Source organism: Guyanagaster necrorhizus (assembly GCF_019112545.1).
Source record: "Guyanagaster necrorhizus MCA 3950 unplaced genomic scaffold BT62scaffold_32, whole genome shotgun sequence".
Lineage (NCBI taxonomy): Eukaryota > Fungi > Basidiomycota > Agaricomycetes > Agaricales > Physalacriaceae > Guyanagaster > Guyanagaster necrorhizus.
The window spans coordinates 180,220-206,890 of NW_025064911.1; the positions used below are offsets into that span (position 1 = coordinate 180,220).

The 26,671-nt window shown below is 47.7% G+C and overlaps 10 protein-coding genes across 10 annotated transcripts; 2 read left to right on the forward strand and 8 right to left on the reverse strand.

Annotated features, from left to right (window-relative positions):
- Nucleotides 1–175: 175 nt before the first annotated feature.
- BT62DRAFT_1010828 (uncharacterized protein) lies at nucleotides 176–702 on the reverse strand (the record flags this gene model as incomplete). Its single annotated transcript, XM_043177694.1, has 2 exons — nucleotides 176–319; nucleotides 373–702. 2 exons carry the CDS (start codon nucleotides 700–702, stop codon nucleotides 176–178), a joined length of 474 nt encoding a protein of 157 aa, XP_043035543.1.
- Nucleotides 703–2,548: 1,846 nt separating this feature from the next.
- On the reverse strand, nucleotides 2,549–3,153 carry BT62DRAFT_1079579 (uncharacterized protein; the record flags this gene model as incomplete). Its single annotated transcript, XM_043179503.1, has 4 exons — nucleotides 2,549–2,728; nucleotides 2,793–2,879; nucleotides 2,925–2,996; nucleotides 3,058–3,153. 4 exons carry the CDS (start codon nucleotides 3,151–3,153, stop codon nucleotides 2,549–2,551), a joined length of 435 nt encoding a protein of 144 aa, XP_043035544.1.
- Nucleotides 3,154–4,843: 1,690 nt separating this feature from the next.
- BT62DRAFT_922872 (uncharacterized protein) lies at nucleotides 4,844–6,175 on the reverse strand (the record flags this gene model as incomplete). The annotated part of the gene is made up of 2 exons (XM_043184440.1): nucleotides 4,844–5,721; nucleotides 5,773–6,175. 2 exons carry the CDS (start codon nucleotides 6,173–6,175, stop codon nucleotides 4,844–4,846), a joined length of 1,281 nt encoding a protein of 426 aa, XP_043035545.1.
- A 2,642-nt stretch (nucleotides 6,176–8,817) lies between these two features.
- BT62DRAFT_1079581 (uncharacterized protein) lies at nucleotides 8,818–9,858 on the forward strand (the record flags this gene model as incomplete). Its single annotated transcript, XM_043179504.1, has 2 exons — nucleotides 8,818–8,925; nucleotides 9,491–9,858. The coding sequence occupies 2 exons, from the start codon at nucleotides 8,818–8,820 to the stop codon at nucleotides 9,650–9,652; spliced, it is 270 nt and encodes an 89-aa protein (XP_043035546.1). The 3' UTR covers nucleotides 9,653–9,858.
- A 1,970-nt stretch (nucleotides 9,859–11,828) lies between these two features.
- BT62DRAFT_1010833 (uncharacterized protein) lies at nucleotides 11,829–12,633 on the reverse strand (the record flags this gene model as incomplete). The annotated part of the gene is made up of 4 exons (XM_043177695.1): nucleotides 11,829–11,924; nucleotides 11,978–12,030; nucleotides 12,112–12,358; nucleotides 12,406–12,633. The coding sequence occupies 4 exons, from the start codon at nucleotides 12,631–12,633 to the stop codon at nucleotides 11,829–11,831; spliced, it is 624 nt and encodes a 207-aa protein (XP_043035547.1).
- Nucleotides 12,634–13,123: 490 nt separating this feature from the next.
- BT62DRAFT_453427 (uncharacterized protein) lies at nucleotides 13,124–13,465 on the reverse strand. Its single transcript, XM_043180955.1, has one exon. The coding sequence runs from the start codon at nucleotides 13,362–13,364 to the stop codon at nucleotides 13,164–13,166; it is 201 nt and encodes a 66-aa protein (XP_043035548.1). The 5' UTR covers nucleotides 13,365–13,465; the 3' UTR covers nucleotides 13,124–13,163.
- A 102-nt stretch (nucleotides 13,466–13,567) lies between these two features.
- On the reverse strand, nucleotides 13,568–14,157 carry BT62DRAFT_1010834 (uncharacterized protein; the record flags this gene model as incomplete). Its single annotated transcript, XM_043177696.1, has 3 exons — nucleotides 13,568–13,626; nucleotides 13,685–13,941; nucleotides 13,988–14,157. The coding sequence occupies 3 exons, from the start codon at nucleotides 14,155–14,157 to the stop codon at nucleotides 13,568–13,570; spliced, it is 486 nt and encodes a 161-aa protein (XP_043035549.1).
- A 1,066-nt stretch (nucleotides 14,158–15,223) lies between these two features.
- Nucleotides 15,224–16,939, forward strand: BT62DRAFT_906992 (putative pheromone receptor; the record flags this gene model as incomplete). Its single annotated transcript, XM_043183656.1, has 7 exons — nucleotides 15,224–15,308; nucleotides 15,362–15,484; nucleotides 15,534–15,646; nucleotides 15,698–15,764; nucleotides 15,821–15,958; nucleotides 16,015–16,435; nucleotides 16,489–16,939. 7 exons carry the CDS (start codon nucleotides 15,224–15,226, stop codon nucleotides 16,937–16,939), a joined length of 1,398 nt encoding a protein of 465 aa, XP_043035550.1.
- Nucleotides 16,940–18,816: 1,877 nt separating this feature from the next.
- BT62DRAFT_453472 (uncharacterized protein) lies at nucleotides 18,817–19,772 on the reverse strand. The gene has a single exon (XM_043180956.1). The coding sequence runs from the start codon at nucleotides 19,641–19,643 to the stop codon at nucleotides 19,149–19,151; it is 495 nt and encodes a 164-aa protein (XP_043035551.1). The 5' UTR covers nucleotides 19,644–19,772; the 3' UTR covers nucleotides 18,817–19,148.
- A 1,738-nt stretch (nucleotides 19,773–21,510) lies between these two features.
- Nucleotides 21,511–26,116, reverse strand: BT62DRAFT_936404 (glycogen phosphorylase). The gene is made up of 37 exons (XM_043187116.1): nucleotides 26,020–26,116; nucleotides 25,874–25,966; nucleotides 25,748–25,819; nucleotides 25,636–25,688; nucleotides 25,483–25,584; nucleotides 25,263–25,418; nucleotides 25,155–25,208; nucleotides 25,071–25,100; nucleotides 24,986–25,024; nucleotides 24,720–24,933; nucleotides 24,586–24,664; nucleotides 24,523–24,527; nucleotides 24,443–24,473; nucleotides 24,312–24,391; nucleotides 24,241–24,263; nucleotides 24,062–24,187; nucleotides 23,960–24,009; nucleotides 23,879–23,903; nucleotides 23,821–23,825; nucleotides 23,701–23,774; nucleotides 23,600–23,644; nucleotides 23,521–23,549; nucleotides 23,377–23,464; nucleotides 23,289–23,314; nucleotides 23,004–23,234; nucleotides 22,928–22,945; nucleotides 22,845–22,877; nucleotides 22,703–22,793; nucleotides 22,634–22,650; nucleotides 22,362–22,584; nucleotides 22,281–22,309; nucleotides 22,205–22,223; nucleotides 22,135–22,156; nucleotides 21,957–22,085; nucleotides 21,845–21,903; nucleotides 21,708–21,790; nucleotides 21,511–21,656 (listed from the first exon to the last, which is right to left on the reverse strand). The coding sequence occupies exons 1-37, from the start codon at nucleotides 26,090–26,092 to the stop codon at nucleotides 21,573–21,575; spliced, it is 2,610 nt and encodes an 869-aa protein (XP_043035552.1). The 5' UTR covers nucleotides 26,093–26,116; the 3' UTR covers nucleotides 21,511–21,572.
- Between the last annotated feature and the right edge of the window lie 555 nt (nucleotides 26,117–26,671).

Genomic DNA, 26,671 nt, shown 5'->3' on the forward strand with positions numbered 1-26,671 from the left:
TGAGAAGAGGACCTACTGGGACGGGGCGATGGACTGGCTTTACTCCCCAGGCACCTATATCAGCGTTTTCGATCTTCCATGCCTTTGGTTATCCCTGCTCCTCCAATCCTGCTCCGTAATCTGTTGGATCGAGAATTACAACCATATGGGCATACTCTTCTGCGTCCAACGCTAATCAAGCGATCTCCTGGTGCTGCTCGGATCCCTTGAGAAGGGCAGAACTCAGATTCTGAAGAGATCTTTCTTGATATTCCTTCCAGTTCTCCCCTGGCCGGCGCGCTTTGTACCCGAGTCTCTTAGCTATAGCTGGCCACTGCGTCTGAGGGAAATTGTCAGGCTCGTATATATCTGAGAAGTGAGGAGATACCTTACTTCGGCAGATGCCCGGGATATGAGCACGCTAGTCGCGTTGGACTTTTTCTCCTTGGGAGTTTGGTTTTGATCATCATCGGTGGACGTGTCTCTGAGTGGAGAGCCATGAAACAAGGAACTTGTTTCAACGTCTGGTTCGCGTTCCTGTTCTGGAGGCCTATGGTAAGATGAGGCATGGGATTGTACGGGGACGCGCGGTGGGCTATCAATCTCATTCGCAGGCTCGGCTACTATCTTTTCTGTCCCACGGACCGGAGCATTCGCACGAACGAGACGTGGCCTAGCACTGGTAGTATGCATTGGAATCTCGACATGAACTTTGGTAGACATCGACGTGTCAAGTGTGTGGATACGGTAGGTTTACTTTCGGAAGGTTCACACGCAAACTATGCAGTTCAACAAAGGTTTCCGAGCGAAAAAGCATAGTTCTAGCATGTGGAGTCTCAAGTTGGCCATTGCAGAGACCATTTAGGAATCGAGCATTCTTTGATAATGATGGAGTGTAGTACCTCCTCCTTTTGCCGGCGGGCCGGTGAGAAATGGATTCTATGCCTGCCTAGTGATAGGTAAGGTTAACTCCAGAGTCAGTTAAAAGGACGCCATGCGTTATAGAACTCTACATTTTGGGTTGCGGACATATCCCAATTGTTTTCGCTTGAAACGGGTGGTGCAAGTGCCAAGTGCTAATTTATAACCGTGAATTAAAACTTTAAAAAATCAATTTGAGCCATTGGTTGACACTAGATAGCGAAGGTTGAAATTCGACACAATAAAAATTCCTGTTTGCGTATGAGAGGCTTGGATCTAGGCAAAACGTGATGCTGGCAAAGATAGATTACCACCGCCTTCTACTAACGGATTTGATTCTCGTGAATATTACAACAAAAAGAATACTTTCATGCCTTGGAGAGATAGGGCAGAGGACAAGGTTTAGCCGTGAAGGTGTCGAGAATGGAGTCTCAAGGCAGACAGGTTCTAGGGTGATGAGAACAATTAGCTGAGCCACTATTGCGGTGATGCGCAGATCGGCAAGCACTCGCGTCGGTGTGGTTACTTGTGATAGAAGGACATCGATGCTTGTAGCGTCCACTTTTTTTCCCTTACGTCCATCATACGGGAAGTCTGGACAGAGAGTTCTGGTGCTCATGGAACGCAAGGAACTCATCCAATGGTAGCGTGGGTAGTGTATGGCCCACATTTTTCCCGAAAGGCCGCTTGCTCCACAAAGGCACATGTTCGAAAATTCAACTGAGACATTTGAGAAGCGGGCCGGGTTAACGGAAAACCTACTCACGCTGAAAACAATAGGAAGATTCGTGGACGAATGGGGCCCCATATCACGGCGAACAGTGATTAGCACGAGCGGGCCTTAACCGGTTACTGAAAACAAGGCGCTTCTGTAGATCTGAGGTCGTTCTGACTCGGATGGATGAATGATCCTTACACACGCCAGTGCTTTTGAAGATGCAGCTAGAGTAAGGCACAGGCATACGACATTCCTGCGGGTTCCTAGTGATGATCGGCAAGTTTACGTCCATGTCATTTCGTAATTGCGCTTGAATTGCGAATTACCGACACTGACAGCAGAGAATTAGACGGGTAAGGTTTTTCCATGGTCAAGAAGCTCGTGGGTTTTGCATCTGTAGCTAGAACCTAACGAATTGGCAAGTTATTCACGGAAGCAGTTGATGGGAATGTAAACCAGCATGAGGTTTCGCGGGTCCGGAAATCAGCTGCAGGAGAATTGAATAGATCATTTCGAAGAAACGAGGCGATTACACATACCGAGATACATCATACATGGTCCATCCGGCGCCCACCGCGAGAGCATAATTCTAAGTCAGGATCGCGGGGTGCCACTCCGAGCCCTGGCTTTTTGTGTGGAAGGACCAAATGACGAGAAAAGTCAATCCTTATTGTTTACGATGATACGGAACTCACCTCTTATTGTGAAGCAAAGCGGCACGTCCGAAAAAGGAAGGTCATACTACCTGACCGTAAATTAGCCGTTGTCTAATTGCGCTTTGGGAAAAGACAATAAGCCTTGGGCCGGTGCGACCTGAAAAGACCCGGTTGAGTTATGTGGGCTCTATATAAGGAGGAGGTGCAGTGAGGGTAATGTCAGGTTCTCATCTCCAGCTACCGCTTGTGATACCTTCATACCTCTCTCATACCTTCACACGTACTCATCCTCATCCTCATCATCAATGGACAGCTTCGAGTGGGTCGCAACCATCGTTTCGGAGAAGGCGGTCGAGGGTGACGAACTTTCTGCCTTGGAAGGCGTCGTCAATGAGGCGTCCGGCTCTTCGGGCACCAGTGGATGCGTTGTAGCATGATTTACCTTCGGGTTTAGCTGTTACAAACTCTTATAATGAAGTGAGTTTTTCTATCAATCAATACCACTATACCAGACTTACTTCGGCCTTTTCAGATATATTTTTCGCACTAATACGTGTCTTGCTCGCGTTTACATTCGTATCATTTGTATTGTTGGCATTGCCGAACTGTCATGGAGAAGGGAAAGGGATGGTTTGGGAGTTGGCAGATACTCGAGGAGAGTTAGCGATGTAGCAGTGGGAGTCGCCAGGGGTGTGATTGCAGGCTACCTTCGACCTTCTGGTCTGCGATTGGCAGTTTTATTTTTATTTTATATTTGGCATTAGCCGTCGTCATTGGATGTACCACAATCATTCCTCCATCATATCGTGCAAATCTGCTACGTTTGAGCTCTAGAGAGATGGAGAAAAGGTAATGGCTCTTCCAGAGCGGGATCGTCATCACGGTTGCAGGCTGAGCGGTTAGCGGTAATGCCAGCTTCTAGACTAAGATGGTCTGACCGTCATGAGCGTGCACATAGTTCATAGCAATAGTTGCAAGGAGCGGCCAAAAAAATCAAAAAGTGCTTGTATAGTCGCAGCCAAGCCGAGCTGCGATACTAAGCCGTTGGGAACACGGTCCTCTAAGCCGCACACATAGAACCTATGGACGTAGCAGTGCCGAAATTGACGACAGATGACGACAAGTATTAGCCAGAAGTCCATAAGCGGTGGTTGTAATCGCGAATTTGTGCAACGATGAGACAGTTTGGAGCAAAACCAGGATTGGAAGCTCGTTGAGGTGTCAAACAACCTCTTGGAGGAAGGAGTCGATCCCTGAGGCCCGAGGCGCCACTGTCATCTACTGAGTATCTAAAAAGACTGCGCATATACATTTTGCGCGTTTGATTCCTCTAGATGCTCCGAGAGGCTAACGATTCACCGCGAAAGTACGGGCCAAAACACTCTAGTGACGCAAGGCAATCAGTGTATTAGAACGGATAATTTCATGGCACTGACCCGATCGCACATGGCATACCCACGAAACGCCTGGGTTATAGTTGACCGAGAACGATAAAAAAAATTAGAGTGATGCCGAAAAGCCTCAAAAGATAAAAAAATACGCGCCGTGAAATTTGCATGTTAGATCATTAAATGGCATTTGCACCAGAATTTTGGGTGGCCCTGCTCCAGCGAAGACATTATAACAACATTCATGAAACAATTTCGAATGCATACATCGTGGAAAGTAACGCGGATACAAAAAATCGCGGCTTCTATTTTTAGCCCCTTGTTGGAAGTCGGCTCGGGGAAAGCCGGGAATGCGAATACAAATTCTGCGCTTTTCCTTCTCCTGATTCGAGTTTTCTTAGCCGCGAGTAAGGTCCTCTTTGGCTTTGTAATGCTGTTTCTTTAAGATTAGAAAAAGCTGATTTCCTCTCCTGTGTTTTGTTAGAGTATATCATTTTTTCTGGAAGTCGCTAATTTTGTTTTGTTCAGAAAATAGCGCTGCCTTATCTCGACCTTGACAATCCTCTGCCTACATACTCTTCACGGATACATTTGGTTTAGTGCCACTTCAGAATTTGGTCACTATCAGGAAAGACGAGCAATGTCATGGTATCGTCTGCGTTTCGCAAATCATTGCCATGGTGCGGGTTGTCATTTCCTTTCAGCATTTCGGAGTCGTACTGTTTTAGTAGGTCTACATAGCAAGTCGTGACCACAGGGTACTCGTCGAGCCCTCCACACAAGACCGATGTGCGACAAAATGTCCTCCATCCGGTTCAAAGGCCAGACCCCCCTTATGTTTGCTGCACGGTATGGCCTATATGACATTGTGAGGATGCTCTTGAAGTGGGAAAATGATAATTGTAATGCTCCAAGGGATAATGGGCGTACAGATTTAGGTGCCGCTGGGTGTGACGAATATGATATCCCCGAGATTGCATAGTCTGGGTCACACCAGTGATCCAAATCAAATCGCACAACATATGTAGCCTAAAACGAAGAAATTCAAGACCAGATACATGGAAATAGGCGTGAACGAAGAGAATAGTACAAATGACGCATGCGGTATGAACGGTAAGGTCTGATTGCAGAATAAATATCGAACGAGACAGCAAGTAAATAGTACACTTCTTTTATACATTTCAGGAGTGGCCGACCAGAATACGGATAGGGAGTGTCATCAGAGAAACGGTGCCATAAAGGAGCTTCATACCCAATCCCGTAGGATGCTCCTGAACTGGCTTTCGTAAATTCAGCTTGCCATTTTCAGGTATCGTTGGTAGGCGCTCTGATGGTGCGAAAGAAGACGTCGCCGTAGCGAATGAAGGTGAAAGAGGAGGAGGATATTTGACTGCAGATGGACGTGATGGCGGAGAGACGAGCCACGCAGGTAAGACGTACGAAAGCAGCGAATGATTCGCACTCGTGTCCAGACACCTTCCTCTGACTTTCCTCAGAGAATCCACAGAAATCTCAATGTCCTTGACCCTCTGATCCTGCTTCTCACACTTCTTCTCATGCCTCCGCAAGCTTTTCTCTACGACGTCCACGGCTTCGTCCACATACTCGTACATCGCCTCGGCTCCGTCGTCCATTCTCCGCCGGACCTTTCCCAGGGTATGCTCGACCCTCGCCATCTGCTGCTTCAGGTCCGTCAACTGTTGCTGCAGATCTTTGGTAGTCTGCTCAGGGCTGGGATAGTGTATGACATTATGGAGGTGCGATATTCTGAGGGTGAGACGCTCGACGACATGCGTCCATGGACGGATGCCGGTAGCTAGGAGGAAGAGGCCGGTGCTGAACCAGGTGAGGACGTCTTCGCCCGCGATCTGGGCTAGGATGTAGCGTAAGAAAGAGGCTCCGAGGAAAGGAGACACCGTTGCCAGAATCAAAAAGAACAGTTCCGTCCTTCGCAGCTCGGTATGAGCATTTTGCTTGTAAATGTCGTCAGGAGTAGGATCAGGTGGTAAATGTGGTGAGCGACGACGAGGCCTGGCACTTTGGTACATCGACCAAGGGACTGGGTCGAGGATCAGAAAAGTGAGACTTCGATAGGAGCAACGGAACCCACCTTCAATGAGCTGGTGGAGATAAAACAGCAAGAGCAAGATGTACAGCAAGTTTTTCACGAGGTCGCCTCCCGTAAGAAGGTTTCCTACTGGCGAAACGAGGGCTGCGACAACGGCAAGATCGAATTGGTACCAAGCGCGATTGCTCGACGTCTCGCTCTCGCGATCTCTGGTCGCGCGAGCATCACGTTCTGAACGATTCGGAGATACCAAGGGCTTTCCAGACATCTGCGGCAAATCTTCACTGGATTCCGTGCCGGTCTCATATTCCAGCTCCGTCAACGACGTGTCCTCCGTATGGTGCCCAGCATCCGTTTCCTTCGGTTTCTTCGACATTCCAGACTGCGCACGCTCAAGTAGGTGCATTCGCTTTCTGAGTGTATCCTGTGAACGTTCAGAGCCCATGACGGTGGAAAGGGAGAAAAGACAGTACGGTCATGAGCCATGCACATTACGCGCCTGTTGGGCACGGCTAACAGTTGGGTATTTCCGAAGAGAATATTCCTTTCCAAGGTGATTGCTGGTAACGGCGCTGATGCTGCTGTTTCGTTGTCGTCAGCAACGGTGAAGTGGTGGTCAATGATGATGGTCAAAGTAGAGGCTGCATTGATCGCGTGACGGGTAAGACTACTGACACATTAGAAGACTATTTATAGGGGCCTGGCCATATCTAAAACTTCTTTCGTAAAATAGTTCTACAAACGTTGTGTTGTGGATATTTTTACAGTTAATGCACTACACTAGATTGTCTACCGTCGACCTTGGGGAAAATCTTGTACGAATCCGACCCCGACGTTCGCACAGCTGCGGCAGAACATCTGATGGCGTCGATGCCAGAGTCTCCTTCAACAGCTTTTTCCTGTTAGTAAACAGACCACAAGAACGAGAAGACTAGCTGCTAGACTTTGAGTAGATAGCAGTGCGGAATTCATCTGAAACAATAATAAACCATTTTTGTGAAAAGCAGAATTTGAACAGAACTGCTCGCATTCAACCTCTTCTCAATACAGGTATGCGCTGTTGCTTTACCCATCACCGAACAACGACAACGTTCTCCATTCACGAATCTCCAGTTGCACGCGCATAAGGGATTTTCCGAATCATGAAGAATAATATTTGTATACTGACGCAGCAGGTCATCCGAGTAAGATCCATTCCAAGTTCAAAATCTACACACGCGGTCAAAAACAGCGTGGTGACTGTTGAGTAAAGAAACAGACCATATGCCAATCAACGTCCCATGATTTTGGCATAGAGACCCGGAACGTATATCATACTCGCAAACCGCGTGCTCCTGCGATGACCGGAAGTAGTCGCAGAAGACCGCATCACTCCAGACGTCAGAGCGAGCGTCGTCTGCAGCCCACCGACCCTAGCTTGCCCCTGGGTTCAATCTCTGCTAGCATCGGGACATGGTCGCCTCATGTCTCCTGTGCGAAGCCCGCCATTGATGCCCGTCTTCGCATCCTTCGACTACCGGATGCCATATCGCTATGAATCTGAGTGTTTGCACGTCCTGTCTTCGTGCTCAAGTGTGGTAGTGGTGCCCCCGGCATCAGATGTCATCAACGGGAACCTCCAGCAATCTGTGATAGGGCTATTTGCTTAAAATAGAACAGGTCCTAGTCGTCGCGCCGAGAGAGTTGATATCGTGCTAGTACTCGCAGGGTCGTCTGCACCAGTAATTGACGTCACAATACCCCGATACCCAACAGAGAGGAAGATGCCGTGACATTTTCAGGGAGGGTATCGGGACATATGGTTGTCTGCCCAAGCAGGGCGATGAGTAGGCGCTGACAGTTCATTGCGAGCGCTCAATGGCTAGCAACTTGGAGACGGACGCTCATTTACTTGTTCACTATATACGAACGTGGGCATCGGAATCAGATCAACGAGGAAGTCCAGACCTGCAGCAGAGTACACGGAACCGGTGACTTGTATGACATCCGCAAATGTATAGAAGGTATCCGGAAGGAACTGAGGGGACGTCAGAACCCCACACTAGACGCATTTCCCCGGGAGAACGTGGAAACCCCAGCGAGATCCCAAGGAGGCAGGTCGCCGGCCCCGGCTCCCCGATCAGCCAGGGGGGGTACCCAGGGGTAGATAGGTGACAGCGCGATCGGTCACCAGTCCTGCTGAGAACATTTTATCCTCCAGCCTCTGCTGCTTGCTCGAGGAATGGGATGTAACTGGCTATAATGATTCCTCTGCAAAAAAAAGCCTGAGGATGGACCAGAACTCTATGCTTACTCGCATGCTTCGGCTTCGCCCTGAAGATCAAGAGCCTGCTAGGGACCTGCTCGATCACCCTCGGCTGCAAGATGTTTAATTGACAAGGCTTGAATCGCCGTATTTCATGGTTTCTGAAGTGATCTCAGCTTTGTTGTTTGCTTGCTTAGTTTAGCATTTTATTTCTCCAATACCCGATGTCGTTTACCTGTATAGCCCGGAAAACTTCATGCGTTAGTATGGCCGGGGAGGCCTGGATCAAATTGACAATTAAGATGATTTTCAACGAATCATTCAAGCTCAACGCCAGGTATGAGCAGGCTCGAGCTGGTGGCAAGCTTTATGCCGAGGCTTAAGGGGAGGATGCTATAAAATCATTCACCTACCTGCAGTCGCTGCACTCTCACTGTGCCTCGAGCCTCTGAATCATTGCTCATAGACATGCATACCACTATCAATGTCAAGTACCTTGAACTTGCTAGCTTATCACCTGGACTTGAAGCATACTGAATCCTACCATGCTTCACATTGTCCTCCTCGTCATGCATCGGTTCCCTTAGGGATCGCTACAGAACAGCAGGCTTCGTATTTTGCAATCCAGTGCCCACCTACCTGCACTCTTGATATATGGAGTCAATCCTCTGTAAATTATCGTGAGCGCTGCGAGTAGAATTGACCAGCATGTGAGGGACCTACCTGTTCGGTGCCATGTGCGGCCATTGAACGCGAACACTCCCAATGTTAGCCACACCTTCCTTCCGTCGCTCTCACAGGCGTGTTCGCAACAATAGTTATCCCATCACAGCACCAAAAAAATGACCATAGCTCCCGTTTCCGTATGGACCTCCGGTGCTCGAGCCAGTACCTCGCCTGCTCAAGGTGACGCACGTCCAGAAGCAAGAGACCGCCCACCCGCCACCACGGTGCGATTTTGACCGGTCGAAAGCGATCCATGGATTGCAGGATGTCTATGATGGCGGAGAACTTCTGGGCTTCTCCCACAGCTGTCCTTTTGTCGAAGGTTCTTACTGGGTCTTCAATGGATCACTCCAAGTCGAAAAAAAAATAGGAGTCTGCTCGGGTTGGTATATAGATGAGTCCACGAGAAGCGCTGAGACCGATGAAGACTAGCATGAGGTTTATCTGGCATATAAAAGCTTGACGTCGAAAACGTGATGTTTTCTGCGTGCAGAAAAAGTCAATTCACATGTCTGTGAAAGGGGACTATCTGCTAAAAAAAAAAAACGAAGCTCAGTGCAGTTTCTTTCGACTCTGAAAAGGACCGACTCACTGTCTGTCGACGCGAACTTGGGCTAGGGACAAATCAAGTGCCACTTGATTCTAGCTTGAGTTTGGTGGAAGTGAGGAGGCAGGGAGCGGAGTTCATGCATGTGCATGCTTAGTGAAGCGGAGGGACAAGTCGTTGAAACAGAGTCTGTGCCAGAGGGACACTGAACAATTAACATTTGGGCTATAATCCATGCACAGACTCTGTTGTATGCCGATGTTCAACGAAACCATAACCCTTACCCAACGTTTCACACACCGTCTACTCCCAACTCGCTCCTAGCCCTTCCTGATCTACGTGCCCGTCGTGCCTTGGTGAAGGCTCCTCTGGACATTCGTGTAGGTCATTCCCAGAAAAATTAAATCCAGTCTTCAGTGGAAGTTTGTAGCAGGGACAAGGTCAAGGGAACCAGAATCCAGGTCAACACATGCTTGACGCTGCAACCACACCAAGGAAGGAATGTGGATGTGGTATGAGTTTGAAAGAGTAGTCCATGGGCAGTCCTCTCGCGATCATGTGCAATTGTCTGCACACAAACACTGACAGGAACGCGTCGCGTCACGTCACGTCCTGCGCACGGGTTGCCGGCCAAGGAATGTCGGTCCTCGACTGACTTCACGCCTTCCAAAGTCGATGAAGAATAGCTCTACACCCCAGATTATTCCTTAGATATAAGGATCATTCAGGATCACTACCTGACAACGGTAAGAGACTGGCGTTCTAACCAACTGAGCCAAAGACGCATTCTCCATTGCTCAATTCTCGTAACGAGCCGTCGAGATCCTGATCTGTATGACGCAAGCAGTACGGTGCAGGAGGACAGTACAGGTCGTACTCATCGTCTTCAGTCCAAATTCGCGTCGTAATTGTCTATAACAGAACAGACTCTGCATATTCACAAACAGTCAAATTTCATAGCCATAATAATCTTTGATTAGTGAAAATATCAGTCCAATGTCCTCCATATCCCAAGAAGAAAAACACCAACTGTACCCAATTCCTACTCGACCGCAAGCACCCTTGTCTCCTCTCCATGTGAATGCATAGACGTACTGACCATCCCAGTCCTCCGCAGATTATCCACCGTAGGCTCGTCTACCTCGGATATAAGACATTGCAAGTCAGGCCACGTGCGCATCAACCATAGGATTTGCAAAACGCCGACGCAGCCACTGAAACGCATGATGACTGACCAGCCCAATATGAAGCGGCTGTCGCACTTGTGAGCGCATTCTCCAGATCATGCAGCGCAATGGTGGGTGCCGGCTGTACAGGACCGTCTAGTAGCATTGGGTTCAGCCCTAGATCTTCCATGACAAATCTAATGCAAAGCAATTTGGACCTCAAAACTTGTGGAACGACCGAACAACATATTGTTCAACCACCGTCAGCGGATTGCAAACCTCAGGATTCGACCACAGAAACCCAGGACAGTCATCGCTTGACAGGAAAACGGCTCGTAGCAGCCTGCCCGAAGAGATTCCACCACTGCGACGTGTGTAAGTTTGTACCACATGCGAAGAGACGAGTTCACGCACGACATCGAGGAAGACATCGGACACGTCGTAGTGCGAAATTGACCCGAATTTGGCGCCGTTAACACCATCGCTTGTCATTGAAGGGTCTGGGATATCACTGCTCCCCCTTAGTTGGCTGGCCAGCAGCAGACTGGTTGCTAGTTTTGCCAGTAGCTGGTTGAGCCTGTTGGCCTACTTGCTGAACCCCAACAGTTGTCGGAGGGTTATTAATTCCAGGCTGCTGAGCAGGATTCTCGGTCGGATCCGGCTCGGGAGTGGGTTCGGGGACTGTCGGTTAGGCTTCTGTGGTTGTGGGGTAGGTTGAGGCTGAGGATTTGAATTCTGCGGTTGCGGATTGGTGCCGGCGGATTCGGCTGTGGGTTTTGCGGTGCAGGAGTAAGTGGTTTAGGGGCAGCGGGTTGTGGATTGGGATTTTGTGGCGCAGGCGCCTCAGCAGTAAAGGTTTGAGATTAGGACTCTATGGACTCGGTCCGGCATCAGGGTTCGAAGGCTGCTGTCCGTGTTTTGTAGGCTCTGCTGGCTGTGGGTTTGGGTTCTCGGGGGAGAGAGGTGGCTTAGGACCCGGATTTGGGGAGCGGGCACTGGATTTAGGTTCTGAAGCTGGGGCGCTTCTGTTGGCTGTGCTGTCGAGTCGGCAGGTGAGTCTTTCCCTTTGTAGTGTAAACAAACAGGAGTGGGCGTCTCGGTCGGGGTGTCACGACCGAAGATGGTCGTAGTACCTTCCGGTGAAGATGACACAGTGGCGTTTGCGGAGACCGTTTTGGGATTCCATTATATCCAGGTGGATGTTGTCTCACGGCCCGATGGATATACGCGTTGAAGATGTGATTGTGCATCGACAACGGCGGTTTGGTTGATCAGTGATTGTACGACCGATGACTTGCATTGTGTAAACGGCCGTCTCATCGAATTAGCTCACATTTTCTGCTCAAGAATTAGGCCGGTCAACGAAGGAACAAGTGACCGAAAAAAACTCACTCCGCGACGGGTCCATTTTCGTTCAAGGTTGCATGGGCGGGTTCAAGCTGACAGGACTAACATTGGAGCCTCGAGAGTCAGTGATGTTGGCCGAAGTGTAGAAAAGGGCGTGACGCCACTGTATACGAACAATCAACATTAGTACCAATGCCAGGAAGGAGATTCACTAACAGGATCCCGAAAATTATAATTGTAGTACGGCGGCCACTTGAAAGTGTTGGGAGCTATGGAAAGGACAATAAGGAGAAACGCCACCATTGCATTAAAATACTCACCAAGAACAAGGATAGGCTAGACGTGAGCACCATAGACGGTGTCGACAACCCAGTTTCCGGTATTGTTGATTGGATTTATGGAAGCGCCGTCGACGAATCCACAAGTAACGTTGAATGTCAGGGCATTAACAGGAACATCACCCTTCCCGGTGTCACTTGAGAGCACATCGTATAGTGTTCCATTCTCCAAGCCGATCTTTGATATACGATCACTATGAGGAAGATACGGAATGACTGGTGTGGAGTCTAGCCAGAAGATCGAGGGATTGAAGACCCACTGATGGAACATCAGCCACCATGGCAACGAGAGATGCAGAGAACTACGTACAGATTGTTTATGGAGATGTTAGGAGGTCCAAGAGTGGTGGATATCACAGAATAACGTGATGTGTTGCTGAAAACGGCCGACGCAGTGACGTGCAACACCCCAACGCATACAAAATATGCAGTGATAAATAATACCCTAAAAACAGTCGCGGCGATTGTCGTTTCGCGCCAAAGAACCATCAATGCTGCTCCGAGACCAGTCCACGCAGACATGTTATCATACATCGGTCAGTGCCTGTCTCGCATGCAGATTCCAACACGTCGCTAGCTGCTGGCTGACGAAGGTAAGCACGGAAAAGTATAACTGCCGAGAAAAAGGTAAGCCAATGAACCCGGTTGAGAAGGAGAGGTCACGCAGAGGCGAATGTCTGAGAAACTTGAACTATGGCTATAGACAATTTGTTACTCTTTTCGCCGATCAGAACGACAATTCTGTGTTCGACGTGGCTGAACCATACGAAGAGAAGAAGAATATGAAGGTCGACAAGGACTGTGTGAAGAAAGAAACGAAGTACATGAAGGAACCAGGATTTCTCGGTCACTGTTCTGAGTCAGCGTCAGTGGGATACGACAATGGATCACCTCCCTAAAGTTGTATGTCAATACAGTATCGCAATGGTTAAATCGTTAGACCTCGTATGCTGGCGGTGGCGTCGGAGGCAGCTGCGAGTCTTGAAACGGGTTATAGTATACGGTCACCATCCTGCCTACATCACTTCCATACGACAAAGATCTTATATGGGCCCAAGTGCCTACTACGAACACAGCCCAAGTCGAACAGAGACATTGTCATGCATCAGGCCAAAGTCTAGGACACAGCAGTTCCTCCAATTATGAAATGCGATGGCAAAGAAGAACGAAATGTACCAAGTGATGACGAGACTGGAGAATTCCAAGAACTGAATTTCTTCTCTTCCAGCTATATAGCAATATGACCAGGGATCGTCACTGATCATTTTATTCTAATCCATTGGAAGGATCGCCCATGCCCGAAGGATCTTAGCTCTATCACAAGCTTAGGCCAGTCTTTAGAAGGAGACGAATCCAAGCAAAACCGTACTCATGAAGGAGAAGGGAACTAATTTTCAAGGTCTATTCGAACTGTAAAAAGCTCAGCGAATGTTGGCCAAATAGAAAAAAAAAGGACAAAGAATAATTTCTATCGGTCCTCTCTGGCATCAGGTAGCGTGGTATTTGGCGGTCTTACACAAAGTTTGTCTAACAAGGAGGACGTTAAGTGAGAGAAACTTCGGACAACCACTAGATACAAACAGACACAAATCTTGTGCCACAGGCGCGTCACATGGTTCTCGCAATGCGTCCGTCTTTTTCATGTTCTCGTTGGCTCCCTTGCTCTGCTTTCGCGACTTTTTTTGCATGTTCTCTTCGCGATGAGTGTTTCTATCAAGAGGTCCTGACCGAACCATCCTTTCATTAATGATTTCGCGTACTGAGGCCTGAAGGAAATGTTCACTGAAACATTCAACACTTTTGCGATCTCGGTTCTCTCCCTTCATGGCGCCTTCACCTTTCCTTCTTTGCAATTGAGGTCGCTAAGCACTTCTGGTATTACACAGACCTTGAAACAATCACATTCGATGCCATGCGAAGAGATGCTCCGGACGTATCAAGCGTGCTGACTAACCGTTTGCCATCTCCTTTGTCATTATTCGCAAGCCGTGATCGGATGCTTCTCCGGACACTGACAGATGCTCTGTGAGAGTCGCGCGTACGTTTTTCTTCCAGCATTATTTATGGGATTTTGAGTCATTGTCTCTATAGGAAATGGTGCTGGAGACTTGGAAAAGACCGCCGATTTTACTCTTTCTCATTCTGCTGCAACGCAAAGGAGCCTCGCTCGAATGAACGACGTGCGACGGGCTCGCGCTCTGGCACACACCCAAGGAAGGACGGGAACACCGGTTCTCTGGGTCTGGAACTGCTCGATTCTCGGGCCGGGAAACGAAACCCGTTCTGATAAGATATCAGCCCCGATTACAGGGAGATCTGTCATTGGCTCCGGAGGAGAACAATAAGGACGTGAAGTGGCCTACAGACTATAACAATGTGGACAATGGAGGCATTGGCGTCTCTCTTTTCCTCCCCATTGTCCTGTCAAAGGTTCCCTTACCTCCCTGTAGCATCCCCGATTGCTCGACCCTCGCTCAGGAAGATCAATGGACCCGACATCGCTTCATACGCTACTTATGGATGGTAGCTTATCTCCTTCGTTATAACCTTATTCCGTTGCAACAAGTCCTTGTTTTCATGCAGTCTAGTGCGTCTCTCTTTTCAAAATGCTAATCCAAGTGCCTTAACAACTTGTACCTTAGCCTTGTATTACTTCCAACTAACCCATCCCAGGCGCAACCGACTGTGCATATTATCTTGGGAACAAGAACCCTTCTTGCATCTGACGACATCGGCGAGCAAGTATGCATGATCCCTATTATCACCTGGGACCCGCCACCGTATCGCCACTTTCCATCGAAGCCGTAGGGACGAAGACCATGCCATAATAAGTCACATCAACAAGGTAAGTTCCTAATCGGTAGCCATCCCCATGACAGAATTTATCGTTTGCAAAAAGTATCATGAAGGGGAATTCCATATTGGGATTGAAGGCAATGTCCGAATTCGGGTTGGTCCTTGAGTGTCTCCAGACTCTGATGGCACAAGGGATACACCAAATCGCGTACAAGGAGAGGGACCGGCATTTTGTTCTTAAGAGCCAGGTAGTGAGTGACTTTTTTTCTCACCTCCCCATCACCGATTTTTATCGTCGCGCAGGAGCTCCTCCCGACCGCCCGTCCTTATGGCTTCTCCAAACTACGTCTTCTCTATCTTCGCCTTCCTTGGCTTCATTATTAGTATGATTCCGTTCTACTGGCATATGGAAGGTGCGTAAAAAAATCGGTCATTTTTTCAGATATTAACTAGTGGACATGGTTAGCATGGAATATTGGGACGTGCTCGTACATGCTATGGGTTGGATTTGGGTGTTTCATGTACTTCATCAATTCTATCGTCTGGAACGGGAATGCTATAAATTGGGCACCAGTCTGGTGTGATATTTGTGAGTTTCAACGGCTATTTAGATATTCTCATTGACTGACATTCTACAGCGTCTCGGTACATCATCGCCTTGACTGTCGCGATTCCCATCTGTTCTCTGTGCATCAACCGCCGGCTATACTATATCGCAACATCGGACGCAGTCATGTACTCCAGGAAAGAGGTAAGCCAATCTTATCGTTTGATGTTGATCGACGTTAACGCCGTTCTGCAGAAACGCCGTGCGATCATAATCGATCTGGCGATGTGTATTGGTGTGCCAGTGTTGGAGATGATAATTGGTGTGTTGCATCAGCGTCAGTTATCCCAAGGCATATGTATCTGACCGCCCTACTAGCCTACATACCGCAAGGGAACCGCTTCAATATCTACGGTGATATCGGCTGCATGCCCGCCATTTATCAGACTTGGGTCGCAGTGGTCCTGTATCTTTTGCCGCCCATTCTCATTGGTTGTGTCTCGGCCGTGTACTGTAGTATGTCGCTATCATTCCTTGCAATTCTGATGTATCTGATCATATGAACTTTCTAGTTCTGACCATCATCGCGTTCAACCGACGCCGGTTGCAATTCAAGGAAGTCCTATCTGCTCACTCGAATTTGAGCTCAAGTCGTTACTATCGCCTCATGTTCATGGCTTCGGTGGACCTGATGTTGACGGTTCCACTTGCGACGTACATTCTCGTAATGAACACGCATGACTTGCAGCCCTGGATCAGCTGGGAGAACGTGCATTTCGATTTCTCTCGTGTGGATCAAATACCGGCAATTCTCTGGAGGTCGGTGTCTGCGGGAACGCTCCTCGAGCTGCAGCGGTGGTTAGTTGTCATGGGTGCATTCGTGTTCTTCCTACTCTTCGGCTTTGCGGATGAGGCCAAGAAGCACTACCGAGCCGCCTACAGCTCCGTTCTCAAGCGTGTTAGTAGCAGTTCTCTTGGCTCTACGAACCTTGGGTACGTATTTTACACTCTACTGATATATTTCTTACTGACACTTCTATGCACAGCTCGAAGTGGACCTCCAGTGGCAACGGCAGTCTACCTGTCTTTATCGAGAAGAAGGTTGTCAAGAAGCACGACTCGTCGGAGTCCTTCACCGACATGTCGTTATCGCATTCCAATGACTCCAAGGAGAAGTCCTTCTCCGGTGATATGTCTTTCGGCGCGTACTCTTTTGCTGATGTGGGCGGTGCCCTCAGCAGCACCCCTCCCAAAGATCCCTTCGCGCCGAAGTCCATTGTCACCTCGTCTTCTTCTTCCGTGATATCAGATTCATCGTCTTCGACGCCGCCGAAATACACTTCCCAGGAAGACCTCACCATCGAGATCTCCTCTGTTCGTCATCTCTCCATCATCGAACCTGCCGTCCCGCCGCGCACCTTGGACCTTTCCAATATTCCAAGACATTTAGTTGACCTGCCGAAGCCAGTTGGAGCGAACACACCCGATGTCGTATGATGACGACCAAAACGGCGATACCCGTTTCCTCTCCAACCATATGTGCAACCGCCACTCTCAAATTGTATTTTTAAGACTAGTTTTCCTTCCTTCTTATTGTCCTTTTCGGCTCTATAGAGAGCTCAGTAGCCTACAGTCCTTGCAATATCCCTTATTCCTATGTATTTGGTAGATTTACATTCATTGTGTTTACTATATCACTCTCACATCGGTTTACATGCTGGATAGGATTTGTTAGAATGCAAATACAGAAAAGATTGAATATCCACGTTCTTGTTCTTGTTCCGGATTTGACTGAGTTTCTACCATTATGCAGCGGTGGCGGGTCTTGATAGATACCATTATTGCATCCGGCTTTCCTAAAGGTGCCGTGCCGAGATCAGATGTCCCCCAAGTGGCTTCCGCAGAATATCTTGACAAGTTATTACTAGTTGCGAGAATCGGTGATAAGTATCCTGCCTAACTGCCTCGTCGTTATCTACCTCTTCGGTTCTGCGTCAACGGCCGAGGGATAAGCGAGTGTTGCTCTGCCCTAGTCAATGCACCGGCATGTTGCCGCACAGCTAAGACACAATGCCAATCCTCCTTGTTCCGCTCGTAAACTTGAATTCATGCTGTACACCCAAGACGCCGCCGCCGCTAATCCTCAGTTCGAACTCGATTGCAATATCGGTCATAGGATGATGATTGACGACCCTTCTCGAGAAGCGGCGAGTTGTTTTTATCTTCTTGATATCGCGTAAGGCAGAAAGAAGGGGGGCCGCTTCCAACGACAGTGTTTGCTGAGCCCCGACGTGAGTGGGTTGCTGCTGCCATCGGTGATTGCATTGAATGGCATCGCAAGCATGAATCTACGAGTGCCAACACCGTAATGAATGCCAACTGGGCTTCCAAGTTGGAACTAAAGGTCAAAAGTTGAAGGTTTCGAATGGGCTACGGGAAAGCTCGAGCCAGATGGGCCAGACGTTTTACATCGCGTCGGTGTCATGTCTCATTGTCGCCAGAGGATATGATCAGTCTCTCGAGCTTCATTCTGACTTGAGAACTCTGAAACGAGATGTGAGAACGACAGCATGGAGAGATAATGCCAACAGAGATTTATCTATTTGTTTGCTTTGTGGTAAGACGCTACCGTATCTGTAAACACTCAAAGTAGTAAAATATTGCGTAGCGGTAATCCGACCATCCATTGGGATGACATCGGATTCCATAGTCTAGATCTGGACGCCTGCGAGGGAATATCCATGTCAGTGATGAAGACCTTTCAAGTGTGTACCGCCAGCCGTACCGTTCCCATTGTAAGATATGTCTAACCCATCCTCTTTGAACGTTCTCAAACGATCGAGGAGACCGCTTTCAACAATCTCAAGACTGGTTGTTATCGCCACGCGCCGCAACAAAGTATCAGGATGCCATCGAGCCTCGATGAAGGCCAAAAGTGGGAAGAGGAATGATCCTGAGTGTATTTGGAAAGTTCTATGAGGTTCCAAGGCCAGAGTGAAGGAGTATAGTCGCGGAAATAAATCGGTAGAAAGCTCATACATAAGGGAGTAATAGTTTTGTCCGATGAAAGGTATGGAAAGGTTAAGATGCTGGAGGTTGCCTGAATGAGTAGAAAACTGACGGAAGATATTTACCGGTCTCTCGACATCGAAGATGGTCGCTGAAAGTGTTGAAGTAGCACACCCTCCATGTCGCTCTTACCTTACATAATCGTAGCTACCAATACTGGAGATCGAAAGTCAACGCTTACCAGCTTTTGACCTTCGACTCCAGACCTGGCTTTCCCCGCTGCGCTACGCAACCTGCTCTCAACAGAAAGTGCCTCCAATGCTGGACATATAAGATATTGGATCAAATCAATGTCTTCGATATTCAGCGAGCGCAGAGTTTCATGAGTGACATTGGTCAAAGACATACCACCTATATCGCGTGTTGGAACGCACCAAGTTATCGTGTGGCTTTCGAGCTGGGTCGATCGAGATAAGAAGGTGAGGTGGTCGCCGACGGTAGCAGGATGATCGTCTCGAAAATGAGTGATGTCGCCATGATGGTCGGAGATAGGAATGAGCAACAAGATAAAGGGTAACATCGCGGGTATTTGGAGCCAGGAGGAACGGTTCCAGTGCTTCTTCGGGTAATATATCAAACTGGGATGGTGCAAGATGGAGGCGAAGGAGTTTTGATAGATGGTGACCGTTGATTTTTCTTACATAAGGAACGAGGCAGGGCGAGATGGAAAAATACACATCCTTCCAACGATACGCCGGATGAGCTGTGAGTCTGTGGCCAAAGGGATACCAGTCAGAGAATATCTGATAGACAAATCTCTCTGTCGCGATAAGTCCAGAGCATCTTCCAGAATAGCGGGAAGATCTTTCATTCCATCTCCTAATCTTTTAAGTTGAGGATAACCTTCCATTGACAAAGACGCCCAAAGTTCCGCACAAGAGCGTGAAACGTCTCGCCAGCGTTGACAGACACGGCATAGAACCCACGGAGTTTGCGACAGGTCAAAAACGGGGAAGAAATCTTCCACTGCGTGTTGAAATATCTCCATCAAGAGTTCCGAAGGGAAAGTTCGAAGAGGAGAGAGAATTGATCGGTAGGCGTCAATAAGCTGTTTTAGATGAGCTTCTTCGTCTTTATCATACCCCACGGACGCGTCTAACTGTTCGATACGATCAGAGGCAACATGTAGCATCTCCGAGATGTGCGTGTACTCTGATTGTGAAGGGGGGTCACTGCTGCGGAGGAGATACTCGAACGTGGGGCAATCGGCAAGGACCGGGCCGATGCTGTGGCACTGAGTAGATCCAAAAAAATCGCTATGATTTTTCAGAATAAATCTGGGTAAAAATGAGAAGGACATACCTAGGCGTGGTGATGTCCATGTAGTAGTTAGCTGAAAGCTAGCGGCCCGAACTTCCGGCATGTTCAATTTGGTCGCACAGCCACCCGGGCCAAGTCAGCTGCAAGATGTAACTCTGTATTTGATAGTCTTCTAAATGGTTTTACATGCAAAACTGCATTCCTTCAATGGATTTCCTTCTTGACCTCCACATTTCCCCCTTCAAATCCCTTCTTTTTACCAATGATACACCATCTGATCTAAAGGCAAAGAGCATGAAAGAGTTTCTAGATGACCATCTCAGGGAGCTTTGAAAACAGGATGAAGAAATCGCTCGTGTTTTTGCACTCTTAAATCAACTGGAAAATAAGCAGTGCCGCCTGCAAAAGTACATCACTGCTCATGAAGCCCCTATCTGAATATTTCCCCTTGAGATCCTTGCAGAGATATTCATGCAGATGCTCAATGATCATTATGATGTCTTTGACATGAAGCAAGGCCCTTGGGCTCTTTGACATGTATGTTGCCATTGGAAGGATGGCTCACAATCATGTCCTGGTCTTTGGGCTTCATTGTCTATTGAATCCCCTCATCTACAGCCTGAGTGCCATTGCTCAGACCTCTCTGACATCCTTAAGAATGTATTGGCCTTAACTGGTGACCAGAAGCTGGAGGTCAGGTATTCCTTGCAGTCACTTATCATAGAGGATGGCATTACCTTTAGCTTGAAAGCACTATGGGATGATGAAAAAGATAGTTTTTGGAATATCTTGCAGCATCTGCTCGACATGTTGGTCCATCATTCCATGCAGTGGAAGAGTGTGAGTTTCATACTTCCAGTCCAATTAGGTCATAGCCTACAGAAGGCAAAGGGAAAACTCTCGTCATTGGTCAGCTTTGACTTCTCGGCTTGCAAACGATTGAGTATAGGTGTGCAATTTGATAGTGAAACAATTGACATGTTGTCTGTTCCACCAAAGCTGCAGGATTTGACTGTCACTAACGTTCTCAGCAATATGTTGCCATCTCTTTTTTGGTCTCAGATGCACTATCTAAGCCATAGTTTTGTGATTTCCATTGAACACCATTTGCATCTTCTTATCAAAGCTCCCACTGCTCAAAGCTTATGTAGCAGGTTTCCACTATTCTTCCCCTTGGGAGAAATACAAACTACATTGTACATACAATTATTTGTGCCACTTGAAGTTGACTTGCATGCTCCATTCATCCCAAACACTCCTAAATTACTTGATGTGTCCCTCCCTTGAAGAGCTTCCCTTGGTCTTTGACAAGCTGGACTATATTTCACAGACTCTGTATGAGTTTGGCAATCATTCTGGCTGTCCTCTGCCCCAACTCTCTGTGAAAACCAGATACATCAGTGATCTAGGGTTTATAACATTAAGGTTTATTTAACATGGGGAAGCAAGAAGTGTAAGGATCCCACCAGGATAAGTGGTTGCAGAAGGCAGAACTGAAAGAGTGTCACCATGGCAATTCAGTTTTAAATATTCAAAGTGTATAGTTGCAGTGTCATATGGGTCCGCGACCAGTCTCTTGAATGACATAACATGTAGCCAATCCTATTTAGAACAGATACGGAGGAATGATCTATGTGATGACAGAAACATATTTTTTCTTTACTAAGTATTAAGCGTTCCCCTCAATGCCAAAGAAAAATATAAATATTTTTTCCTATGCTACGTTTACAATTTCTGACCGTGTATACCGTCCATTCATCTTATGGCGTTTCGTCTAATCTTTACAATCAATATTGCCTATCTACTTGGCAACAGAAATGGCTTCCACGTTCCAATAGCTCTCAGCATATTCCAGGATTGCTCGGTCTGAGCTGAATTTCCCCATCTACGAGGCAAGTTAGTTAGCATCTCAAGAAGACGACACGATGAGTCTCACCTTGGCCACGGTCTTGATTGATTTCTTGATCCATTCTGTCTTGTCAAGATAGGCCTCATCGACCATTGCCAACGCCGCAATGTCTAGTTGATCGGATCAGCCAGAAAGAAACAATTTTAGTCAGAAACGAGGCTGACATGAATCAAAGTCATCGGCAATCAGGTAGTAGTCGACTTGCCTAATGGTTTTGAGGAGACTAATAAATTACCGATCAGAAGACATCCTTAATCATAGAGACAGAGAAATTACGGTTCATAAACGCCTCCATCTCCAAACATACCACCGGAGATCTTGTTAAGAACGTTGGCCAGCGCTGGGCACTTCTCTTCGATCGGGATGGGATGGTACATGTGTTGGTATCGTATGTCCTCGACGTCCCTTCAAGATCATAAGCAAGCATACCGGAGAATAAATGCAATATGCCCACGGCGTCAAGTGACCAAAGAAGACTGCAGTAAATTTAGACATCAGCGTTCACTGTATGCGAATGCACTCACAAACGTTGCTCTCGCCAACCTAGAATATTCAACATCAGAAAAGAAACGAATAGTTATTTGACTAAAGAGGTCACACCGATTCAGCGATTTCGATGTTTGCTCCATCTGTGTGCGACGCTCAGTTCCCATCCATTCCATTGGTGGGAGGCACACATACCAACGGTACCCACAAGTAGGCCTCCGTTCAAGCAGAATTTCATGTTCGAAGTACCCGAAGCCTCAGTTCCAGCAGTTGAGATGTGTTGACTGATGTCCGAAGCCGGGATTAACACCTCTGCGACCGACACAGAGTAATCTGGAATGAAATAAACGGTGAGATATTCTTTGGTATCCGGGTCAGCGTTGATGATACGAGCGACGTTTACGATCAATCGAATGGTCTGTCCAGGTCGTTAGCCTGGTCGGTGAACACGAGAACGACGAACATACGAGTTTGGCAATGTAATCTTGCATGCTTTGGTCAGAACGTGAATAGTAGGCATAAAAGAGAGCGCTTACAAGCTGGGGCCGCCTTGCCAGCGAAGAATACGACGCGATGGTTAACCTTCTGGCGTGCTTCCGGAGTCATGGCCTTCAAGGTCAGGTATCGCTGGAATAAGATACGTCAGCACCAAGTAAATACTAAGTATGATTCACTTGCATGGATGACACCAAGGATGTTCAAAGTTTGGCGCTATGAACTTGTTTCATTTCGGGAGCCCATAATCGTTGTACAATGCGTACCTTATACTCATGCAAACGCTAGAAATGGTAGATCAGATTTCAATTCATCGGAAAATGTCAACAACAGGGCCCCCACCTTAATCTGAACATCAAACATGGCATGAGTGTTGATCGTAAATCCTAGAGTCGTCTGGACATAGTGCGCCAAACGCTCTTTGTTGCGCTGCTTAATTGCCGCCCATTCTCTTCGGAATCGAGCGTCCTCGGCGAAAGGAAGAAGACCCTCAAGCTTATCAAGACTCTTCAACCAGACGCTCTTCTCAACCTTTAATGTTTTGCTAATGAGGTCGCTGAGCTCAGGGTTGCACTGTTCGCGTGGAAGATGTAAACCCTAATCCATGGATTGGAACGATATCCTTACCTGGTCGAGCCATCGTCGCGGAGTAACTATAGGTCCAAAATTAGCGACGAACGGGGGCAGCCAGAATGCAACATGACCAGGAACATACTTCCGTTTGTTACGTTGCCGAACTTGCTGATGCCCTCAAATTCAACGAAGTCCTTCAAGATAGTAGTTCTGACAAGGTCGCTATGTAACTATTGGGGTAGGCCTTTAAGCTGAGTGACAAAACAAGATAAAAGCGACGACCAACCTCGGCCACACCGTTGACTTTCTTGCTTCCTGTTCACAGTAAGCACATGTTAGACTCTCAACACGATAACAGAAATCACCGATGCATGCCAGATACGCCATTCGGACTTGTTTAGGGAAACCCTCTGTCGTGATGCACTTGTTCAGGATTAGCACAATTTTCAGAGCATATATTTTCCACCTTCAATCAAAGACATTCTGCTCAGTCTGTCTCTATCGCCAGGAAATTTCTTCTCGACGGCTTGCAAGAAGAACCTAGAGAAGCGTTAGACCTTGGTAACGAAGGGAGAAACCGTCCCACAGGTTCTAACATAGATGGTCAGAAGAATGCTTGAGATTAATCTTATCTATCAACTTACGATGTCATAGATGATCTGCATGTGTCTGCGGAGTGATATCGAATTTCAGGCATCGAAACCCGCCATAATCAATACCCGTACCTTGGTAACACATGCTCCATTAATGGCACCGGCCATTTCTCTAGAGCTTCCTTCGGTTCAATCAGTAAACACGCTAAGGAAGAGGTAAGAGGCAAGACATACGGGTAATACAGTGTGATTGGTATAGAAAAACGTGTTATTCACGATTTCCCAGGCTTTGTTCCAATCCAGGTCCTCGTCGTCAATCAGAATACGCATGAGTTCGGGAATAGCAAGAGTCGGGTGCGTCTACAATTGAAAGGTTAGCTTCCTTTCAAGATAAGTACGCATAAAAGTTATACGTCATTGAGTTGGATTGCAATGTCTGGAAAATAGGTCAGCATCACTCCGTTTATAATTTGGAAGTGCGTACAGTCGGGGATTTCAGTGATCGATTTGCCGAGGTTCTTGAATCGTCTCAGAATATCAGCCAAACTAGCAGCGGTCCAGAAACTACAACATCGATGTGAGAGACGTCCACCGCAGACACAAATCGTTACTCACTATTGCTGCTTCAAACGCAGCTCCTTTCCGACTAAATGTAGCCATTAGGAATTATTGGCAGATAGTAGAAGAGAACTTACAGGATCTTTCCGTCGAGAAGAGATGAATCAAAACAATAGCTTGTCAAAGAAGATGCAACTCACGTATGGTCATTGGGATACAAGACAGAGGTGATGGCCGCGGCACTGTTGGACGATTCGATAGCACCCTCATAGTTACCAGCTAAATTTGAAATCTAGATTAGTATATATCGGAAATAACGTTTGGTATAGCCAACCATTGAAGGAGTTGAGATCGAACCCCCGTTTCGGTTTGCTCTCCCAAAGTCTCAAGTTGTTCGTAGTCTTGGTGTAACATCCAGGAATCATAACGTCATAAGCAACGGCGAGGACTTCTTGACCACCTGTCCATGAAGCGCGAGGAGTGCCATCGTTCAAACGCTCCGCTTGCCCGTAAAAACGGACTTCGTAGGCCACGTCCAGACGAGGAAGCTATTATAGACACATTGCATCAGAAGAGCTACGGTGCGAAAGGCTAGCTCACCTCCCAAGGATTTTGATTGTCCAGCCATGGATCGGGGGCCTGGAACATCATTCGAAAGTGAAGGAGATTCTAATGAGCAACTGACCTCCAACTGGTTTCCCTCCGGAGAAATGAGCTTCAAATTTGGATGAATGGAGCGTTAAACGGAATTAGAATCGCAGAAGCAAACCTGCTGGAAGATTCCATACTTGTATCTCAGTCCATAGCCCCAAACTGGGAGTTCCTATGGTGAAAGAGAACATGATTGGACGTCGGTCCGTAACACTTGGTAACGCACCTGAGAAGCAGACGAATCAAGATAACAAGCAGCAAGACGACCCAATCCGCCGTTCCCAAGGGCAGCGTCACGTTCCTTGTCCAAAAGGTCTTCGATGGAGAAGCCCAGCTCCTTTACTCCGTCTTTGTACTGGTCCTTTAAACCCAGATTCAGAAGCTGTGGGAGGGACAATCGTAAATATCGCATATTCCCATGAACTTGTATAGACAGACGCTCATACCGCATTATCGAGAGTACGACCCATCAGGAATTCAAGAGAGAGGTAGTAAGCCCTCTTGGGGGCTTTCCGCGTATAAGTGAGCTGGGTGTCATCCCAGTTCAGCTATTCAAATCTGGTTAAACCACGGCGAAAAGGCCAAAGAGACAAACGTACAATCAAGTTATCTCTGACTGAAAGCGCTGCGGCCTGATAGGCGCCAAGGTCATCTAAAGATAACCGAATCGATACGATGATTCTCGAATACTTAATAAAGAATATAACGAACCTAGATTATGTGCCTGGCGCGCTAGCGAGGTCTGAACGTGGTTCACGAAGGACTTGGTGATGGAAGCGACGTCTGCTCGAAGGCCAATGAACACTGACTGAGTCGAAGGTTTACAATACAGCGTACCAGTGTCGACACCTCGCATACCCGCCTTCCATATCTTTTCGTCACCTCTAGGCCACTTCTCTTTTCCAGTTTCGTCTATCTCCGGAAAGTAGCCTGAGCGTGCCGTCAGCATCGAATTGGATTATCGCGTCGGAACTGGAACGTACCAGTCAAAGTCCTCACATGCCTGCGAGGACGCGCAGGCCTGCCAATGGACTTTGGGTCGATGGTGGAAGTCATTAGTGGTGATGGTAAGGAAGCAAGCCAGGCTGCTACTCAGAGTACTTATACGAAAATCGAAGTTTCGGCAATCGACGTCATGATAAGTCTGGACTTCCAAATTGAGCCTATTTCACGCCACATACTGACGTAGGCGCCATAGCCGAGTTCCAGCAGAGCGCACTCGGTGTTCAGTAACATTCAATGAAAAACTTGTTACCCGGGAAACACGCCGTCTCTGCAGCTATTTAACCACTCAGTATCATGCTTTATGCTCTACTCCCCTCGACCTAGACCCCGGAATTATGGTTCCAGCCGCTGTCGAACGAATCAGGAATGCTAACGATAGATGTATGACGACCAGCTGTGGAGTATCAAGCACGTCGAAAGCCTATTTAGCACACGTTCCAGGTGGGTGCCTTGGGTACCGGTCCACCACGAAACAAACAAGGACAACTCTCCCAGCATTGTACCACCGATTGTCCTGATACAAAGCAATGAGTTATAACATCCAAGGCCTACTTGAAGTTGTAATATACATACCCACAGCACCATAGACGACCCTGCATGAACAATATATCCCTTGAACTCATTTTCGTT

Excerpts from the sequence above, each read along its gene's own strand:
- BT62DRAFT_453427 (XM_043180955.1), bottom strand. The coding sequence starts at position 13,364 with ATGATCAGTGACGATCCCTGGTCATATTGCTATATAGCTGGAAGAGAA.
- BT62DRAFT_936404 (XM_043187116.1), bottom strand. The coding sequence starts at position 26,092 with ATGACTTCCACCATCGACCCAAAGTCCATTGGCAGGCCTGCGCGTCCT. Across the intron at positions 25,967-26,019 it reads GCATGTGAGGACTTTGACTG|GCTACTTTCCGGAGATAGAC; the intron begins GTACGTTCCAGT and ends CGGCACGCTCAG. Across the intron at positions 23,465-23,520 it reads AAGTCAACGGTGTGGCCGAG|TTACATAGCGACCTTGTCAG; the intron begins GTTGGTCGTCGC and ends CTACCCCAATAG.
- BT62DRAFT_453472 (XM_043180956.1), bottom strand. The coding sequence starts at position 19,643 with ATGCTACATGTTGCCTCTGATCGTATCGAACAGTTAGACGCGTCCGTG.